Source organism: Mytilus californianus, unplaced genomic scaffold (assembly GCF_021869535.1).
Source record: "Mytilus californianus isolate M0D057914Y unplaced genomic scaffold, xbMytCali1.0.p SCAF_9, whole genome shotgun sequence".
In the NCBI taxonomy this organism is placed as follows: Eukaryota; Metazoa; Mollusca; class Bivalvia; order Mytilida; family Mytilidae; genus Mytilus; species Mytilus californianus.
This window is the reverse complement of record NW_026262745.1, coordinates 43,711,081-43,734,026: the sequence shown is the minus strand read 5'-3', so window position 1 is coordinate 43,734,026 and position 22,946 is coordinate 43,711,081. Positions and strand designations below refer to the sequence as shown.

Below are 22,946 nucleotides of genomic sequence, written 5' to 3'. Positions count from 1 at the left end.
CCTGATGCATTTACGATTTCAAAGTAGTTTTAATCGTATATGTGAACAAAATCGACATCTTAGTTTCAGATACTTATGATTCAATCATCAACCTTATCTTATTTCATCTTAATTTCTCAACCGTATCGTATAGAAATTTAAAAGGTAAGTCAGTTCTATGATGGCCGAGGTGAACAACAAGATACTATTTATCTTTGGTTACAATGTATTAGTACTGTACACAAAATTCTTACATTTAACTACTAATAAGTATAAAACTGATTGTACAAAAAGTTTGTACATTTTAATACAATTGTGTTTTGACTACATACATAACTGCTGTTTGTGAATAATTCACCATGACTACATACATACATCAATGAGGGTGGTAAAGGGTTATTTTCGTGCAACGTGTTTTGCCATTTTTATTTCACGTGCAGCCGTGAAAAAGGTTCATTATTCACCGTGTTTCGTGAAATCGGTAAAAAGATCAACGTGCAAGACATTTTTAATTGTTCGTTCATCGTGAAATGGCAATTTTATTTCGCGTTCTTCCGTGCAGATACCCCCTTTTACGCCCCTCATCAATGCTTCAGTGAAAATTACACTGGGCAACACGACAGCTAGCAGCTTTTAGTAGCAGTGATGTTTTTAATGTTTAAAGTGTATCATAGGCTCAACAGGTCGGTGTTCTAATAATTGTGTGTGTCTACACTGTAGTATACACTATATATTTGTCAAAAACACAGGTCTATATATAATAAATATATATAGGTCATGACTGGATTTTATATATGACACTAGTTCTTGAGCAATGAATGTAGAAAGAAATTCTGTTTATTAAAATTTTACAATACAGTTAACAAATATTTGATAAACAAATATAAGAATAAGAATGATGACTGTGAGCTTTAAATAAGTAAATTTTACGTCAACGCTCAAAATACCTTACCTGTATTATGAGGTGTGTTCCCATTTCGCCTTAGCTGTGAATTCCAGGTAAAAAAGGTAAAAAAAATACTAAGGCGATATAGGAATTGAACTAAGGCGAAATGTGAATTTAGATAAAAAAAATTAAATAAAGAAATTAAACCTCTGTGTTTTTATAACAATTTAAACAACATGTAATTAAGAAAGTGTTTCTCTTGAATTATTATTTTTATATTCATTTATTAAAAGTGACAATTTTTATGATTTCAAAAGTTGTGAAATCAGAAAAAATCTTCAATAAAAACATTAGTCAGTACGAAAGTTGCTTCTCTTGTGTTTAATTTAATAAAAGTTGCAATTTTATGAATTTTATGCAATTAGAAAACTTTACATTATGCAACACAAAAAGTTAAAAAGAACAACAAAAAAAAAAAAACTGTTTTCCCACAGACTTGTTAGCATATATATTAAACAAAAACTTTAATAAAAAAATTAAATAATAAAAAAATCTTTAAAATTGTGTTAATGTGCATCCAGAAATGCAGTTGCTCGTGTCTTCCCAAACGCAGAACTCAAAGGTTGTTTGTTCCACAACGCAAAAGCCATATGGAAAAAGACACAAGAATATGGGCTTCAAACTCAATACAAAGATGTCCCGGATGTCAACAAACTCGTCCGTCGTGCAGCAGCCTTACCATTACTGCCCTTAGATCGTTTGGTTACACGCCTTGGAAAACGCACCACAGACAGATGCTTGCACCAAATTAACCGACTATGTAATTCTGACATAGATACCCACAACCAACCTGGAACCACCACCAAACAGAAGGACCCAGGATAAATAATCGTTTAGAGGGCTGGCATAACAAGCTGAAAAAGAGGGTCAAAACAGCACATCCAAACAAATTTGAAATTATCAATGTGTTCAAGAAAGAGCAAGCAGCTAACGAGGTAAAGAAAGTACAGTATGCAGCAGGTGGCAAGATGAGGGAAAAATAACAAATATCAACCGTTACTAATTGCAATACAAACAAAAAATAACTTAATTACATTGTTTACACAAGCTCCCATTTCGCCTTAGTTAATTCTTGTGTACCTGAAAATTTGTACTAAGGCGAACTAGGATTAATTTTATATAATGATTTTGACAGCTAAGGCGAAATGAGAATAAGCCTATTATAAGGGTGACAAATCTACACTTCACTTTTCTTAAAAAAAATACTTGTATATCTTGATATTTTAAGAATGATCAAATATCAAGATATATAACTCTGTATCCTATGACAAACAATGACATTCAATTGATTAGTTATAAAATGATTATATTCACCATAGAATGATTTTATATCATAAAATATAAAGAAAAAGCAATTACAAAGAGAAAAAAAGTAAAATAAGTCTCAGCATAATACTACGAAAAGCTGAATATACTGTATATTACCTGTTATAACATGTATAATGATTTATTTCACATGATATGGACATTTTCTTATTTATTTATTTTTTAACTATGAATATATGAATTCTTCTTTTTTTATAGGTCTAATACATAGTTAGTACAGTGGGACAGGCTACAGAAATAAGTAAACTGGTCTCTCTCATCAGGAATAGTGTGGCAATTCTAAAATTTTAACTTGCGGCCTACACAGCTCTCTTATGTGGAGAAGAGATATGAGAGTGATTGCGAATAAATGTAAACTTAGTTTAGTGCATCATGGATCTACAAAGTGATACATATGTACCAAAAAAAAAAAGTTTATTCATAACTAAGCCTTTTTCAGCACTGCAGTCAACAGAACAATGATAGTGACAAGATTTGAGACTATTTAATACCTCGGACAATGGAAAAATACTTCTTGAGATCAGTTGTAAATGGTTTTATATCATGTTATAAAACAATAAACTAAAGAATTTTTGAGAACTGTTGGATAATTCATACACTGTACCAGAAAACTCACACAATAGAATTTATTAAATATGAACACAATCATTTTTTTCTAATTTTTTGTCGTTCAAAGCAGTTTGACGGCAAAAGACAAAATTATTTCTTTAATAAATTTGGTCTTACAACTATGTATGATTTTTTTTATGCTGTAACCATATGAACTGCATGTTTTTTTAATGGTAAATGACTACAGAACTCAATCAGACTAACAAAATGGAAATATGTTCTTTCCATTAAGTGGTTAAAGGTGGCAGGTACCAGTTTTGGTGTGCAAGAACATGTGTCCCACGCAGAAATATTGTTATAGTAAAGCAATGAGGTATATAACTGGATCATTTGGACTGAAAAAATAAATGAATGTAAATTCTAGGCTATTATACTACATAAGTAAGTAGTTGAATACACAGGTTTGGGATTTCCGTCACACATGGGTCCAATCAGAAGTCAAAATTGTGGTCTCCTAACTTGACGGCATCCAATCAAAGTGGGAAAAAAATCAGTTTTATGTAAACAAAAATATCTTGAGATTTTGATGGTAAGGATAGGTACGGACAAGGCTCTAATTCATTGAATATCATTTATCTCTTGAATTTTGCCTAAAATTCTTGTTGGCTTTTAGCAGGATTCTGAAGGTGAGGATTAGATTTGTATCAGAGCATCAGAGACACCCAAATTTAAAGGTTTTCTATATATTCACATAAGCACGCACACATCTTAGTTACTCAAAACCATACATTTTATTTGTATATAAGCTTGAAAGATTTTTCAGGAAAATTAAATCATAAATCCATGAAATTCTAAAGATTTATTGTAAAATAACTGGTTTCTGCCACCTAACATGCATAATATAGATTCCGGATACAAGTGTTTACTTTTTGCGCATGCCTGTTAAAACATGAACTTGATACTTCAAAAATGTTAAAAACTTTATAAACATTTACACCTACACATGAACAAGTTTCTTTGGTAAGAAACAACTAAGTATAAAAAATTTACATTGTAATCTGATTGATTAACCTAATTTAATGACCGCAGGATGCCTTGTATCAAGACAATTTTATTCTTTAAAACCATTGTATAAACATTGGTACAAAGAATGAAATAATAATACATAGTATACAAAATTAATTGTGCACATGACAAGATAAGAATGTTACAATTACTATACAATAAAATTGAGAATGGAAATGGGGAATGTGTCAAAGAGACAACAATCCGACCAAAGAGCAGAAAACAGCCGAAGGCCACCAATGGGTCTTCAACACAGCAGAAAATTCCGCACCCGGAGGCGGACTTCAGCTGGCCCATAAACAAAAATGTGTACTTGTTCAGTGAGAATGGACGTCACACTAAACTCCAAAACATATAAATGAACTAAAATTAAAAAACATAGATCATTTAGTTATCATAATAGAAAAACATGCAGGCAAAGGCTAACCAAGACGACCTGCTGGTGAAATTTTAACCTTTTTAAATTTAAATATATTTTAACTTATTTCTATGTGTGGTTTGTAATAATTTACAAAATTGAATTGCGTTTACTCTATTACAATAGAATTTGTCCAGAAACTGTTTTCTTGAGTCGCCTAGAGATCAATAATTCAAAAGAAAATTATAGCTATATATAAGAAATAAGGCGAAAAAGTCAGAAAAAGCTCCCAAAAACAAGGAGTATGACTTGCTCTGTCTACTTATATTCATGGTAAAGTCCTATTTTAAGGCAATTTTCTCATAAAATGTGTTTTTGAGACTCAATCCACTCAGAATATTTAATTTTTGAAATATTTCACTTAAATAGCATGAAATTTTAACAAATGAGAGTACTCACAAGGTCAAAGGTGCATGTACAGCTTCCCATTATATGTGTAATACCACCATTGATTTTCCTGTATAAGTCTTTGTTAAATTTGCACTTTTCAAAAATATGTGCAGAATTTATCTTTGTTTCAAATAAAGAAATACTGGGCATGAGTAAAGTTTTATCCTGTCCAGTACTATAGACAAAATTTCACATGACATTTCATTGCATATAAGAAAATAACCATCACTGGAAGTTAACCAATCAAACTTTCTCCCCTATTTTTCCTGTGTACAAGCTTTAGTAACCATGTAACCTGAAGTGTCCAAAATATTCTATAGAAACACCAAATAAAAAATAATGGTGCTTTGAAACACCCAAGATACATATTTATGAGTAAGAAATTTTTTTACTGCAATGAAATGTAGGATTAATTTCCTACAAATGTCACGTTCAAGGGAATATTTTTTTTCGACCCTTTTTCGTAAGCAACCGGATGTGACGCACTATGATTTGGTGGTATTACACCTATTGGCCCCTCATTAACGTTTGGCAATGTGTATAAAACAATCGATAAATTTCGCTTATTTGTTTTAAACACTGGAAAATGTTTTGAAACTGGAAAACCCTGGAGAAACTTGTAAAATAGAAAACACCCAAAACGTCTAAAAAGACTTCCCTGCAGATTCACTTGCATTAAATATATAGAAATACTATACAACCGTATCATGAAGTCAATTTTGATAAAATATTGTCAATTCTGCGTGCTTTTGTACTCTTATAATTTGGATTTAAAGGAACTCTTTTCGACTGACTTGTATAGTTTGTTCTTACGTTGTGCTGTTTCCCAAGTTAGAAGGGGCGAAAACAGGTTTAAACATTTTCTATATATGTCGGTCCTAAGTCAGTAGTCTGTACATGTAATTGTGTGGATGTCGTTTTGTTGCTGTAAATCATAATATTTGCTTTTCGTTTATTGTTGTGTACAGTTGGTTCTTATGTTGTCCTGTTGCACCACTGTCCCAGTCTAGGAGGAGGGTTGGGCGCCAGCTTACGTGTTTAAACCTGCCATATCTATTTTTTCGTTTATTGCATTGTACATAAATCAGGCTATTAATTTTCTCGTTTTAATTGTTTTACTCGTGTCATTTGGGGATCTGTAATAGCTTGCTATGCTGTATGAGCTTTGCCAATTATTGAAGGCCGTATGGTGAACTATAATGAAATTACTACCTTCTACTAGTATGTCATTTGGTTTCTGGTGTAGAATTGCCAATGGCAATCCAACCACATCTTTTTATTTTCATACCAATAACCAATATGGAGCATCATTTACTTTCGGATGAATTAACGTAAAGGGGTTTCTAATGATCTTACACTAGCCTCTTTATTTTGATGTTGAATGAATACTCAAAATCTGTCAAAACCTCTATGAATGGTTGCATTTATGAATCAAAAAGTCTTATGTAAGTAGTTTAAACTAAATTATGTGGTCTCAGAAGTATTGCATTATGTCATCGAAACTTCAATGTAAGCATACTATGAAGCTGTGATATTGTTAACTTAAAGTAAGTTTGATAGGCATTGCATTTGCTTCAGGTTGTGCAATAATCAAAGTGACCTGGCCCTACTTCTTGTATGATGTGAACGACAACCAGCTTGCACCCCTTTCCCTCCTTCTCCTCAACGTGATTTTTTGGCAAAAAAAAACATAGAATATAAAAGATACCAGTGAAAGAGGTCACTAACTAACTCTGCACTTATTCTATAAAACTATGTAAGTTTTTTCTGTCATTTTCAGAAGTTTAACTTTGTTGCCACCCACTTTTCAGTCCATTTCTATGCCAATATGTTTCCGGCTTCTATGGCGGTCCTGTATAAGAGAGGTCATGTGTCATTGTCGGACGCAGTGTTATTTTAACTTCTGGTTTACTACTGGTTCCCATGGAACCAAATATCTGAAAATCGTCATCTTCAATCATCATTTCACTACTCGTATCAGAAAACGTAGAAAATTCATATTTCAATTTCTCATCCTGTTGCTTTTTACTAATAATATTGAACCAGGAATCGTTATGAGTATCATTACCAACCGTCGTTAGGCAAATACCCATACTGTTGCTTGAAAAATATGGTGAGTTCCACACGATGGTAATGCGCCTCTCTTTGTGTTGTATTAGCCAAGAGACAATTCCACTTGATCCTGTCGTGGTATAACCGTGCTTATGCATTATCTAAAAATTTAATAAAATATTAATATAATTTAGATATATTAATCAAAAGATATGTTAATTTTACACGACATCGACAACAATACTTTTTTTTATATATTAAAGACGAAACTGGACGAAACATTATATATAAAAGAGGGACGAAAGATACCAGAGGGACAGTCAAACTCATAGATCGAAAACAAACTGACAACGCCATGGCCAAAAATAATAAGAAAAACAGACAAATAATAGGACAGATGACACAACATAGAAAACCAAAGACTAAGCAACACGAACCCCATCAAAAACTGGGGGTAATCTCAGGTGCTCCGGAAGGGTAAGTATATCCTGCTCCACATGTAGCACCCGTCGTGTTGCTTATGTTATTACAAATCCGGTAAATAGTCTAATTCGGTAAGTCACATTCGTGAAAAGGGAGGGTATTGTAGTTACGACATAAGGAACATATCCGATATCATCTGTGAAACGGTTATTCCATAACTGTCAACCAACTCGTGATGGCGTCCGTAAAATTTACGAAGGGATGACTTCAACTTCACCATTTGGAACTCTTGGTTTAATAGCTTCCTTGTGAGCAGCAATCCTCTATCAAGGAAATCATGATAGGAAACACAAGCCCGGGAATATCGTATCAATTGGGAGATATATACTCAGTATGCAGGCGCTGCTGGAATGTTGCTACATAGAAATGGAAAGTTCACAATTGGGAATAACGTATTATCGGTTATTAAGCAATATTTTTTGTAGAAATTAGGTATCCAAATTTTTAAACTTACAGCAACACTAATGAATTTATATGTTTTAAATCGCAAAAGGCAATAAGCAGAATGTAATAAACAGTTTGCTTGTCTATTTTGTAAAGACGTTTCGACCTCTGGCCTCCATCAGTTTCTTGAGTATCCTTCTAAACTACATGGTAGACATGTCATTTTCACAATCGTTAGGATTTTATACATTTAGATCCTTGGTAATGGTATATGTGTTCCCCATTGGAATTTCTAAACAAGAGTTTGATTATTTCTGTCATACAAATAAGGCTGTGATCACATTGAGCTGAACTCGGTGTGATGTTAGTGTCATCAACACTTAAACTAAACTATATTACCTTCTCATTCATTAACATCAATGTTTATATGTTGTTTTAATCAAGTTCTGATTACATGTAGTTGATAGTCAATTTAGTCCATGTGCGGGTTAAGTGTACACAAAACTGGATACTTTATAAAGTGTATGTTAGTATGAATATTAAAGAAAGAAACATTGAATAAACAAAATATCATTAAACTATGAATTAAGTTTTTTACCAATGTATATGCCGAGTTATAAATAAAAAAAGTTTGCGTATCCTTAGCGGACGACCATTTGATGTTCGGGGTAGTAGTGGTGCAGGCGGACAGAAGGCTTTTCCGCGGATTGAATATTCACTTTACAACTGTTGAGAAGTCATATAAAAGAAACACTCTTTTCAATATGATATGAACGAAGAAATAATAATTAAGGAGTGAACTAGACATGATCAAGGTCTTATTGTCAAAATAAAAAAAAAAGAATTGAGATAGAACAGTATGTGATAACTACAGAGGCATAACTATACTATCTGTGCCAAGTAAGGTATTCTCCAAAATCATTATTCAAAGATCCAGGAAGGAATAGAGGATGAGCTCAGATAAGAACAAACTGGTTTCAAAAGGAGAAAAAAGGACTACTGGGCAACTCTTCACTTTACGAAACATCATTGAATAATGGTCTGAATGGAATGCTCCTCTTGACATCAACTTTGTAGACTATGAAAACGTATTTGATTCCATCCACACGGAAAGCTTATGGTCCTTCTTGAAAGCATTTTATATCCCAGACACACTCATGATCATCACATAACTATTTTATAATGCATTCGAATGTGCAGTCATAGACAAAGGCTTACAATCTGAATGGTTCAAAGTATAAACAGGAATAAAGCAAGGTTGTATAATGTCCAGCCTTTTATTTCTGTTAATAGCCATTGACCATGTCATGAAGCAAACAACAATAAAATGATAATCTATCACCAAATTAGAGGAGCTTGATTTCGCAGACGACCTTGCACTACTATCTTCAAAATTCCAACATATACAGCTGAAAAAAAGCAAATTTCAAGAAAATGCCAGCAAGATAGGATTGAAGATAAATACGCCCATGACAAAAGAATTGCAGATGAACACCACTCATGACAACCCATGATTAATTAAGTTAAATCAAAAAGACCTAGAGAGTGTTGATACCTTCACTTTAATACCTAGGAAGAATAATAGCAACAAAAGGTGGCTGTGACAATGAAATAGAAAACAAATTCGAGATAGCAAAAGAACTGAAAAAGACAAAAACAATGAAACACTTTTCTAAATAGATATGATACAAATTCTGAGAATGAGATTGCCTAACACCATACCAAATGTAAACGTTCACTTCAGAGCTGGACAAAGAACTAAAGTGATGATATTATGGAAAGGCGTTGGAGATGGATTGGCCATGTAAGAATGGAAACCAACAGTATATATGCAGTGGCACTGACATGGAAACCGTAGGGAAAGAGGAAAGTTTGACGTCCAAAAACCACCTGGAGAGGGACTGTCGAGACATAAAGAACGACACTTGAAAGGAACAGTTGGGCTACAGCAAGGAAAACAGCTAAGGACGTGTAAAATTTAAATAATGTATCCGGGCCTTAAATGCCGATCGTCGTGAAGAGGATAGGTGAGGCGATGTGAGGTAACTATTGATTACGCGGATTTTTAATTTTGCGTGAAAATCTATTAAAAGTTGGTAGTGTGCACAACAATATTTCCTGCATTGTCTTTCAGTTTGTAGGATTGAATAATAATTATCATTCTGCCTAACGCAAATGTTGTTCCCCATATTTGTCACAGGCCAGAATATTTACATCAAGAATCTTTTGCCCCTAGATTCAAGCAGTAACTATAATGAATTTATGGCAGCCGAACTATATGAAGATAATTGAAGAGTATGTACAGAACACGCCAATACTTTAATATTAAGTAATTTCATTGTTAAAATAACCTGTACATTTTATTGTTTTAACTCCTCCACAAAACAACAACACATACAAAAGCTGGATTGTTCAATCATTATTTGGTCCAACATGCCTTTTTCAACTGTTCCATGTGCAGTTTACTTAGTCTAGTTGAATTATAGAATAATAATGTATATGCAAAATTTACAAGTTTATATGTGTATTAGTTTTGCGTTGGTTTTTATTTCATGGCTGGCCGGTAAGTTTTTGAATATTTTCCTTACACAAAACAAATAGAAAAATGCATGGCTTGACGTACAAGTACTCTAACATAATTCTTAAAATTGCAAATGATACTCGAAATTTCAATTACAAGAGAAGAAATAAAAAAATAAAAATAATAAAAATACCGAACTCCAAGGAAAATTCAAAACGGAAAGTCCCTTTACAAATGGCAAAATCAAAAGCTCAAACACATCAAACGAATGAAAACAACTGTCATATCCCTAACTTTGTACAGGCATTTCTTCATGTAGAAACTGGTCGATTTAATCTGGTTTTATAGCTAGCTAAACCTCTCACTTGTATGACAATTGCATAGAATTCCATTATATTGACAACAACGTGTGAGCAAAAGAAACAGACATAATAGGTTAAAAGTCAAAAATTTGGTTACAGCAGTCAATATTGTGTTATAATCTTAATCACTATAAAAAAACAAACAACTATGTCAACAAAAAAAAAACAAAATGGCGTGTGGACACTCTATAGACAAAGCACATTAAAGACAAGCGAACTATAGGTACTAAAAACGAAACAGTAAATTATAAATATTTACCATTGCCTCTTTATGACCAGGTCGTACTGAAACAGCGGGAGTTGATATGTATCCTGAATATGTCTTCGATTTTGGTTTGGTCAAACGATACTTGGTCCAGTTTGTGATTTCAATACCAACAACAATACTATAATGTGTATATGCCATCAGTGTAGACAGGCTTGTTCCATGCAAAGAACCGCCGAGTCTCGTTGAATCTCTCATGGACTTCATTTTGTGTGAATTCCATGTGACACGACCCTTACTTGTGTGTTCATTAGAGTTGTTTCCTGTGTAAGAGTGGAGTTAAAATTGCTTATTTATTTGAAAAAAAATATCATATTGTGCAAAATGTTTTTAGGAAAATGGCACAAACTGTGAGAGGATTAATGCAACAATATATATACAGCATAACAATTGAAATACCGGTGAATCAAGATTAACAACTGCTACTCTTTATTGTCGTTCTATTCAGTTTGTTAGTTAATCTGCCCAGTTTAGACATCAATATTAAACCTTATATTTTCTTAACCGAAACATTTGTAACTTTTTAAAATAAATATTTTATTTTAATTGGCATCTATCGTCAAATAGATATAAGAAGATGTGGTATGAGTGCCAATGAGACAACTCTCCATCCAAGTCAAAATTTATAAAAGTAAACCATTATAGGTCACAGTACGGTCTTCAACACGGAGCCTTGGCTCACACCGAACAGTAAGCTATAAAGGGCCCCAAAAAATTACTAGTGTAAAACCATTCAAACGGGAAAACCAACGGTCTAATCTATATAAAAAACGAGAAACGAGAAACACTTATGAACCACATCAACAAACGACAACTACTGAACATCAGATTCCTGACTTAGGACAGGTGCAAACAAATGCAGCGGGTTTAAACGTTTTAATGGTACCAAACCTTCACCCTTTTTCTGAAACAATAGTGTAACATCACAACATAGAAAGACACACTATAAAATATCAACTGAAATAGCTTAACTCAATCTAAGGACATATTAACACCATTGAACATACACTGAACAAATAAATTTGACCAATGACACAATGTAAATACAAAATAAATAACCTAAGGGAAGAATAATAAAAGTAACATGTTATATCGGTAAGAAATGTTAAACAATTAAAGAAAAACAATATGCTCGAACAAAAATACCATCCATTTGCTATAACTTTAAACACAGGTAAATGAAAATAATTTTGTTGTTAGGTATACGTGTACAGTACCAATAGAGAAAGGAAATATATTTATACAAAATAAATAATTTTGAATACAAAATAAATAAACTAAGGGAAGAATAATAAAAGTAACATGTTATATCGAAATGCACAGTTAATATGTCGCAACTAAGAGATGAGCTACAAAATATTGACTGTCTGGAAGCCATTAATGTTCAATTAATGCAAAAAAAAAACGAAAATGTAACAACAACTACCTCAAAAACTCCATTTTAACATGTTAAATGAGATATTATCCGAATATGTAATGGAACAACCTTTAGCTTGAGACTTTTCATTTGTATGACGTCATGGTTTGGCATGACATAAATGCGACAAGATCACTCATAAAATTTCGTGGAATTTAATTTTATTATAAATGTATAAATGTTTCCAAGTTCTAAGCATTATTTGTATTTGTGATGCATTAGAACAGCCCTTAAGTGTTTTTGTTTTACAATTTCAATTTTCGTAGAACCCAATGATTCCATGCATGTGTATCGCGCATGAATAGGTTACGAAAGAAATTTCGGCAACATAGTTTTTCGAGGTAAAAAACCAAGGGAAAACATATAACGGGCCAATCCCATTTTAAAAATATTTGAAGATGTGCAGATCATATTAGAATTACATATTTTTTAATCGTTTTGGTGTGTTTACCAGTCGGCTATTCTAAGGAATTATCTGTTGATGTTGTTTCAATTACTTCAAACAATGTATGTACGATTCCCTTAGTCCATTTTTATGAAGTATTTATGTCTGCAAATCGTTTGTTTGAATTGGTTTTAGTGTCTTCTATTCAAACATTTTAGCTATGAATGTTTTTTCATTTACATAAGGGGACTCAAAGCTGTCAGCTGGTATACCACTACCACTATTTGCAAATATTCTATAATTTTGTGATTGAATCTCATATTACACTGTATGAAATTGACCATTAGTGTACAAAAAGCAAACGGTTATAACGATAACAATTTTTATCTTACCTCCTATACACTACTAGGAATATCGTTGGTTAAAAGCAAGCACTTGGAGACTTTACAGAAGAATATACATTTAACCTATCTTGCTTAATCTATAGTAACTGTTTGACATCAAGTTAAGTAATAATTTAGAAATTGTTTACAAAAGTGTCATGTGAGTACTGTGATGAGCAACTAAAACCCATTAGCTTAATATATGAACACTGGACCTCTGACCATGGAATTTTGGCATATAAAAAATTAAAAACAATGTATGGCAATCGATTGAAAAACTGTGGAATTGAATTGAGGAAAAAGTGGAATAAAATATACAACATAATGTATGAATGTGCAATGTCACATATGAATGAAGACCACACAATGTACCATGTGGAAAAAAGTAATGTGTAAAGATGGAAAATCATTCAAACTGACAAAATATCGCTATTAAAGGAAAGTAAAAACAGTTTGGAAAACAAAAATACTCAAAATTCGTAAAGTCAACTACAATTGCAGTCACATGAAAAGTACTGAATTTTGCAACCAATGTCATGCTACAATGATTGATGAATATCGTTTAATTAAAATTTTTTGTTCAGATAAGTGATCAAAACAGAATATTAATTAGTTACTATCACATACTTACTTATATTTCGAGACACAGAAAAAATTGTGAACTTTGCAGAGATTTACCCATATTTGTTTCATCGCTGTCACTGCTTTCATTTTCTTCTATACTGTTTCGGTTGTTGAATCTATTGTGACGATTAGTAGCCATGTCACCATTGATAACCTACAATTGATAAGATTGAACGATTTTCTATAGTTTGTAATCGGCTGACATGGCGATTATTATCATATATAATGTCTACTTCCATTTTGTATGACACCATTCAGCATTTTATCAATCTTTACACACCGGCTATCATACTATAGCTACAAAAAGATAAGTGTTTCCGATTTGCCATTAAAACATATTTTTTTCTTCTATCGTGTATAGTAGATTTATGTCTGCTGTTACGATTGCCTTTCGCTATAACGAATTTTTCAATCATGTACATGTGATTTTGATTTGTGTTACTTATATTCCAGGTACAGCATATATAGCTGGTTTTAGCTCCGAAACAATGGTAACATAGTGCTACGCTTCGGGAAGTACGACCCGAACGATAACGCTGTATGGAGTTTTGGTTATAGGGTGTAATAAATAAAATAAAAATTTGCGTCCACGTTAAGTGATTGAATGCAAATAGAAACGAGCCAATTGAGTGATTTTTTTCATTTTATAAGCATTCATGACCGATTATGGTATTTTGCATATCTTGGATTTGCATACAGTCAAAACGTTTTTAGATAAATTCCGAGCTTACTGATTTTGAGAAAAAAGTTGTATATTGGATGGCACATTTCAACTATAATGAACATCTCTTGCAAAGGTAATAAAATATAACAAAGTTTAAAAACTATCACATGTATTTAAGTACAGTGTAGTCAAATATTGCTGAAAATGTGTGAGTTGCTTTTGACCCCTGTGATATTAATCAAAATTGTTGTAGCTGCAAAACTAATTGATTTTAGAACAACTGTAACGTGTTGCATGATGACATGATGATCGGGAAACGTTTCAAAGAACTATTTTGCATTGTCATCGTGGGTTGACATCGAATAAGATGCGTTGTGGTTCTATTTGCACTTAGTATATTAAACATTGTTAAACGCAATACAGGATCGTTAAGAGAACATTCATTTGATAAATACGGAAGAAGAAAGTTTCAAATATTTTATTTTTTCGCAATTCATTTTTTAAAATTTTATTCACAGTTGAAATTTGAGTTGAAAAAAGTAAAATTACAAAAATACCGAACTCTTAGGAAAATTCAAAACGGAAAGTCCCTAAAACATCAAACGAATGGATACCAACTGTCATATTCCTGACTTGGTACAGACATTTTCTTATGTGGAAAATGGTGGATTAAACCTGGTTTAATAGCTAGCTAAACCGGTCACGTGTATGACAGTCTCATAAAATTCCATTATCTTGACAACAACGTGTGAATAAAGCAAACAGACTCGAATGTGACCTACCGAATTAGACGTATTACCGGGTTTGTAATAACATGAGACACACGACGGTTGCCACATGTGGAGCAGGATCTGCTTACCCTTCAGGAGCACATGAGATCACCCCCAGTTTTTGGTGGGGTTCGTGTTGCTAAGTCTTTAGTTTTCTATGTTGTGTTTTGTGTACTATTGTTTGTCTATTGGTCTTTTTTCGTTTAGCCATGGCGTTGTCTGTTTGTTTTTGACATATGAGTTTGAATGTTCCTCTGGTGTCTTTCGCCCCTCTTTGAAAAAGTCTACCTCCAAATTCAACAAATATGTTATCAATAAGATACTCCAGCAAACTGATCACTTGTTCCTCTGTGTAACATGTTTTACCTTTTTGTTCACTATTAACAAAAATATGCCTTATGGTATCCCTAAGTGATAAAATAGCGTATGCTACCATTTTTATGTTGAAAAGAATTGTAGATTATTTGTTTTAGACGATTTTTCAATTTCACATGGAGAATGGTGGTATACAGGGGTGACAAATCAAGTTTTGATTGAACTAATTTCAGGGAAACATCGAGATGTAAAATTATCCAGAAATTATTTAGAGTTTTTTCTAGAATGCACATATGGTTAATACAACTATGCGAGTAAACAGTTTCACAGTATTTCTGAAGACTATCTTTCATTGAGGACAGATTTTTGTCAATCTAATGTGGACAATTCTTTTGTCGAACATGCAGATGAGCCGGCAATGTACTTTTATTTGTAAGGAATTTTGTGAAGCTTAGGTATCCAATACTAAAAAGGTAAGTCCTCCGAATTGCTGTTGTAATGTTCATTGAAGCAATGAAGGACTTATGATTCGCCAAAATCTCATCCTCGTCAAATGATGTTTTTTGTATTACCTGAGTGCAAATTTAATCCTAATTCTTTTACGAGACACTCGTAGTAGTACGATTTACATACTTGTAAAGACAATATTATTTGAAGCTTTGATCTTAAATTCAGAACAAAAAGTTGCAAGGTTAAGAATAGAATAATCGGATATGAAACATGTTGCTTCTAGAGTTTTACCTCTGATGTTTTAAGAAAAAATACTAAACTTTAAAGAAAATGTCATCAGAATATATAAAAATTATTCAAAAAAAATAATAAAAAGAACAAAAGCAATAAAGTAATTCAGAACCAACAATGTTGAGATCTTATCCATTGATTGCATTCATAAACGATATAGCTTCACTGCATATGTCAACAAAACACTTAATAAGAGATCATTTTTACTAAGCTTCCTCATTATGCAAATGCAATATCAGTGACATTATTGAAGTGCAATTAACAGAAAAAAAAGAATAATTCATAAACTTGACCTTTAAATGAAATTTTTCTTTTACATACAATGACTTTTGCTTTATATATCTAATCCCTGTCAGTGCGTAAAACTATGTAATGTTGCACAAGTGTGTCTGTACTAAACATGCTAAACAAATAACAGAAGTCAAGGTCAAGTCAAGTAATGAATAGTGTAGACAGGCGAATGATATTTTAGCGCATTGATAGGACATTTAAGCAAAATGACATCGGTCATTTTTCAAAAGGCCAAAGTATAGCCCGTTTTAGCGCCAGATTGTTAACATATTTTAGAGGAATTATCAATGCCCATTTTAGCAGCAGAAGTTTATTCATAGTAGAATAATTAAGAAAAAACTACGGCTGCCATGAGTTATTTCGATTCTAATAGGAAAAATACGGTAATTTTGTCAACACACGATACAGTTTTGGATGTTCCGTTTTACCCTCAATATATCAATACCAATAATATTGTATTATTCAAAAATGAACAAAACACTTACATTTTTCACCTCAAAATTTTTTTTTTCATCTAATTTCATTACATACTGAGACATACAAGAAGCCTAGTTAAATCGCCCGACGTTTACATTTAACTCCATGACGTCACCTTGTTTAGTTGCAAAAAAACGATAACATTATTTCGAGATTCAAGGTAGGTATAGTGTCCGACTGGGGTCGTAGTTTTTCTAGTTATGTGATCGGGTTTTTTTTTCGAGTGAGACCACTTTTTTTTCGAGTAAATATGACCAAAAATGTAAACAAACATACTTCCTTTCTGGTAAAACGTGAAAAAAAGCTCGAACCTTATATAGAAAATCACAGAAGGTAAATTAGTATTTTTGATAAAAAGATATTGTCAACCCTGCATTATTTTGTTTTCAAACGTTTAATTTAGCCTGACAATGCTTTATTCCAAAATATAGCAATCTTTATGTAAGCTCAGATATGTTGGACTAAGACATGCGTAAACATAGTGTGTAAAGCGGGTAAATGTGTTTTTTTTTTTAATTTAAATTATATACTTAATGTTACATTTACTATTTTCATTCCCGGGAATAATATTGAAAAAAAAAATCTTGTGACGAATTTCCACTACAAATTTTTCAACTCCGACGTTGCTGCGCATTGTCAAATATTTTCTATTTAATTTTTTTCTATATGTGGAAAAATTGAAAACTGATTTATTTGGGGAATATTGGAGAATATTTTGTTTCTCCACTTGGATTTTTTTTATTATTATAATTTTTTCCAAAATTTTAATTTTATAATTTTGGCAATTTTTTTTTATCCCCTGGTGGACACGGGTAATTAACCAATCAGATTGCAATATTCTTGCTTCATAAGAAATAATGTTTTATCTTTCTAGAAATGGAAATCAAGAACAATGTTCAATTGCTCCTACTGTGAAGAGGAGTCTGGTCAAGCGTATGCTATGCTATGTTACACAGTAATGAAGCACAACATAGCTTCATTTCCATCAGAAATTAAAAAAAATAAAAATCAATAATGTATATTTTTGAAGTGAACGCATAGTATATTCACATTTATCCCTTTTTTATTATCATTTCAAAAGGATCGTATTGAAGATTACCGATCATTTATTTCCTTGTTTATTAAATACATTGGACCGATTATTTATTTCCTTGTTTATTAAATACATTGGACAAGTCCCCGGCTTTATCATCAGCTCAGTAGTCAGTACTACGGTATTGACATAATTTATAACAAACTTTCTAAAATTATTTACCTCCAAGGGGGACCGGGGAATAAAAATATGGTTACCTAAGTCCCCTGCCGACCGAAACCTTGCTAAAGTGGGACGTCCGTTTGGCTGTGTGATGTTCTAGTACGCAGCCAAGTCCGGTTAGAATGTAGAGAGAGTGTTAAGCTTATTGCACGTAAAGAACCTTTGCACCAGCTTTTTGAAGGTAGGTGACCTGTTGCAAGGCAACAATTATGTCCATATCCAATATATTTCAGTAGCAGTCTAAATTTCCCGAACTTTATCCCGAACGTCCACTGTTACAGGACCTACTTATTGCATTTATTGTTAATTTGTTCTCGTCCTGAACATGCTTGACACATTTGCCACTGGACATTAAGCAATCAACAATCAATCATTTAGAATTGTCCGTTTATAAATTTAAAGATTATAAAGAGGCTTAGGTTTCAACTCAATCAGACAAAGTTGACCTTAGATGGATTTTGCTATTTTTAGGGGTCCGTTTGGTCATATAGCATAAAATTATAAAGTGTTGTTTTCAATTAATAGATATTCCATTCAATTCAAATGTTTTTGTAATTATATTTTTTGTAATTTGTTTCTTTAATTTCTTTATTCATTTTTTTTTGGGGGGGAGGGGGAGTGGAGGGGGGCTCCTTTAATAGAATATTTGAGTTTATATTGAATTGTTCTGACTGTTTTCTCCTTTCCCTTAGTGTTCTTGCTCCTATGATTTTCGTCACTGTAACATATATGTAGGATTCTAAAGTGCGATGGGGACGCTAAAATGCGATGGTCACGCTAAAGTGAGATGGCCTACGCTAAAGTGCGATGGTTTGATACGCTAAAGTGCAATGGTCTGGGCTGCTCGATGGAATACGCTAAAGTCCGATGCCTCAATACGCAAAAGTGCGTTTTTCCGCGAAAGTGCGTTTGATCTCGAATGTAATTAAAAATGGACGTGCCGGAAAACGAGAATGTTTGTAGAGATGAAGGGTTTATATTAGACAAGAAAAGATGGAAGAGAGAAACAAATGATCCCAATCCGGATTATTTTTGGTCGGCGCTGGGCTGGAAGATGTTAACTTGATTTGTAAAAAGAAATATTATCAAAACAGCTGGAGTTTAGAAACTCCTTCTATGTTTGTAATCCCATGTCATGTACTTGCGTAATTCTAATTGAATTATTCTATAAAACATTTTTTTTTAACAAGACGGGTATATGTTCGGTGTGAGCCAAGGCTCCGTGTTGAAGGCCGTACTTTGACCTATAATAGTTTACTTTTACAAATTGTGACTTGGAAGGAGAGTTGTCTCATTGGCACTCATACCACATCTTCTTATATCTAGAAAGCAACAAACGACCTTCGCTGAATTACAGTTTCCTTGCTTAAGACAGGTTCATAAATCATATAGGCCTACTAGCTACTGCAATCATGGTAACCATTTATTTACACCTTTTAAATAACTATCGTACTTTAAATAAAAATAAGAGGATGTGGTATTGTCAATGAGACAACTATCCACCACAGACCAAATGTCATTGATGTATGCAACAAATAACCGTACGGCCTTCAACGTGGAGCCATGTCTCCCGCTGCATAGCAAGCTATATAGTGCCACACAATAACCAGTGTAAAACAATTGAAAAGAGAATTACAACGGCTTGTTTTGTAAAGAAAACAATAAAAGAAAAAGTACTAGGAACACAGCAACTAACGAAAACCATTGATTGAACCCCAATCCCGTTACATCATCGCACTTTAGCGTGTTATACCATCGCACTTTAGCGTGTCATATAATAGTGCTTAACAAATAAATAACCTTCGCACTTTAGCGTACACCATCGCACTTTAGCGTGACCATCATACTTTAGAGTACCATCGCATTTTAGAGTCCTACATGTATATATCAATTATAAAATGTTATTGACTGTAAGAACAAAGGTAGCATGCAATGGAATTAAAAGATTATGAGTCCCTGTACTCGATTCTTAAGACCGTTTTGAAATGGACCCTTTGATTTCTTATATATCAGAAAACTGCAAAGTTGTGGTAAGATGTTTTCAGAACAGAAAGTTATCATTAAATTGAAAATGGTTAAATTTGATCAACATACTAATCTGTTTTTATGACTTATTAAGAATAGATATTATTGTCCTTCGCTAAATTACAGTTAAAAACTAGAAAAAGTCTGTTTTAAGCGAAAGAATGTCTTCTTTCTTATTCACATTTTCTTCAAAAAACCCGGACCATTTGTTGACAAGCTATGACGTTTTGAAAGTTGCTCTCAAAAAAAAACGGACAATATAAAACACTATATTGTAAGTGAACTGCAAGGAAATTCTGCGTCGTTTGTGTTCAAAACATGTATAGCATTCAGAATAAGAAGAAAAGTCACAAATAAAACCATTATACTCGCAAAATAGCAGTAAATCAATCTGATCGCATATAAATTCACTCGAAAAAAATTTCCGCCGGACACTAGACCTACCGTGAAATTTTACACCGAAATAATAATTGAAATGGACCGATTTGTTTATTTGCATTAGAATAGAGATAACCGTATTGTATTTCAAGCATGGTCTACGTAAAACGTGTGTTATACTGGCGTAAATTGGTAACGCACAACAGCCAATTTTGTGTATCAATTCCATTCGTCACAACTCGGCCGATTCCGTACCTTCAAAGAAGGAGAGTAGCGGATTCACCCGAGGATTGCCGATTGGTATCAATTCGTGTTTGCTAAACGTTGATAATCTATGATTATACTGGTTGACGATATTTATGTCGTTATATTATAATCAATTTTAAAGAGTTTTGCTACTCTTGTCTTGACCTTTTGTCAGATATTCTGAATCCTCTAGTTTTATCCATCTAGTGTTAATACAAATTTAGCCCGCTTACCAATACTTTTCTTTTCATAATTTTATTACATATAGTTTTAAAAGCCATTTTTGAAAATCATATAAAAATCCTTGTTATTTTTTCATCATTTTTTAAAGAAAATGGTGCCAATGATAAATGTATAAAAAGTCTAGAGAGAATCATTTCCCGCTCAATTTCCAATTAACTATAATTCAAAAACACGGACACTGACCTTTCATTTTTGTATGTTTTTTTTAAGTTTCTTTATTTATCAATTATCTTTTAAAAAGCTTGTTATTTTTAAACAGAGTAGCGAACATCCTTTAAAGTACCTAGACAACCACAGTAAACATGAAAAAGTATAAATTCCATAAAAAGGCAGCACTTAAAGTTTAAAAAAAAATCATTGCCAATTTATGTACAAATGAACGTACGTAATGGGAGCTTGATATACCCCTATACAATACTGTTCATTTAATTGTGATGGGAACTGTTCCTTTTCTTTTTCTTATCTAGATTACAGTGCAGATTTATCTTCACTTGTTTTTTTTTTTATATATATGTTGTTTGTAATTTGATGCATGAACGTAAATTGTTGGGTGATGTTTGCCCTCACATATAGCACTTTCGTTACTTCTGATTGTTTCACTAGATTATGGAGTGTGTGTCCGAGCGAGAACTTCTCTATGTTCATTACATTAGGAATATTTTTCAAAAAGTAGTATTTCAACATTCAGCCCCATTCTTCTATTTAGTCAGACGTCAGTCGCTACCCTGATATACCCTTTGTTTTGTTTTATTTTTCGGGTAATTTATGACGGATAGCGTTTGACGTCTTTAGCCGAACAGTTTTATCATATTCACATAATTTAATTTATTGTGTGCTGGTTCATATTCTGGACGCCAGTCTTTGCTCCTTTCTAATAAAATCCACATAACAATAACAAATATGAAGCTTAGAAATGGAAAAATATTAAATACTAAACTCGTTCAAAGGGTATCTACACGTCTCAATCTTCAAAATCGCTTATCTACAAATACTACCATCGCTAACATTTTTAACAATAAAAATCGTGGTTACCCTTCTATCGATAAGTGTCATGCCAAAAAATGACTAACATGTCCCCGTTTTTCCACCAACAATACCGTAAGGTCTACGTTTAATGGTCGCACATTTTCTTTAAATTTTGAAACTGATATAACTTGAAAAACAAACAGTATTATTTATTTACTCACATGAAGCAAACCGGGATGCGGTATTCAGTACGTAGGTGAAACTGGACGATATTTATCTAAACGCACGCAAGAACACCTGTATCGTTTTAAAAGACCCAATAAATTCAAAAGTATCATTTATCAACACCTTAAAAAGCACAATCATCCTATTAAATATTTAACAGTTCAACCTTTAGAAGTAGTAAATAAGCAGCCTGGTGAATCTCATTCAAAGTTTGTACGATCACGGAAAATAATTGAATTAAATTGGATTAAAAAATTACAGACAGTCTACCCTGTCGGTCTTAATGATAATATCATGGGAATTGGTAATATATCAAGAACCGATTGTGTTAACATTTTGGATATAGTTTCTAAAACTGTTCGTAAAAACCGTTCTCATGGGCGTAGAAAAAATCGCAATCAAAGAAAATTTCGGACCAATCATACAAATATTTCGGACCTTATTTCTATTTAAAAAAACAACGGCAGACATTATCTATTAACCAAGCTCTGTTCTTTACCTATAAATAAATTAAATAAAATTTTAGAGGATTGCAACACAATTTCATATTGCAGTCCTAAGTATGAAATCGTTCAAATTATAATGGCATATTGTTATTCTAAACTGTTTCCCAAAATTGATCGCCATGAAGATCATAAAAATATTTTATTAAAATAAAGTATGTCAATAAAGGTTTTGATTTTGTAAATATTGCCGGTATTTTTAACGACCATTCTGTCAAAGAACAAATTCCTGGATATTTTGATAATACTGAACTCCCTCTTATTTGTTATATTTACAAGAAATCTACCCGGAAATTTG

At 32.6% G+C, this 22,946-nt stretch overlaps 3 protein-coding genes across 5 annotated transcripts in view; 1 reads left to right on the top strand and 2 right to left on the bottom strand.

The window, feature by feature from the left end:
- LOC127714279 (tereporin-Ca1-like) overlaps positions 1–22,946 on the bottom strand; it is a 398,353-nt gene that overhangs the window by 195,924 nt on the left and 179,483 nt on the right. The window lies entirely within an intron of this gene.
- The window catches only part of LOC127714271 (uncharacterized), a 213,790-nt gene that overhangs the window by 160,599 nt on the left and 30,245 nt on the right, over positions 1–22,946 (top strand). The window lies entirely within an intron of this gene.
- LOC127714277 (tereporin-Ca1-like) overlaps positions 3,647–22,946 on the bottom strand; it is a 210,999-nt gene continuing 191,699 nt past the window's right edge. Inside the window, exons 2-4 of one of the 2 annotated variants that reach the window (XM_052220340.1) lie at positions 13,604–13,703; positions 10,735–11,003; positions 3,647–6,886 (exon numbers count right to left, since the gene is read on the bottom strand). In XM_052220340.1, the coding sequence (XP_052076300.1) occupies positions 6,515–6,886; positions 10,735–11,003; positions 13,604–13,688 (726 nt within the window). In that variant the 5' untranslated portion in view covers positions 13,689–13,703 and the 3' untranslated portion in view covers positions 3,647–6,514. The remainder of the gene's footprint in view (positions 6,887–10,734; positions 11,004–13,603; positions 13,704–22,946) is intronic. The other variant, XM_052220339.1, reaches the window with a different exon arrangement.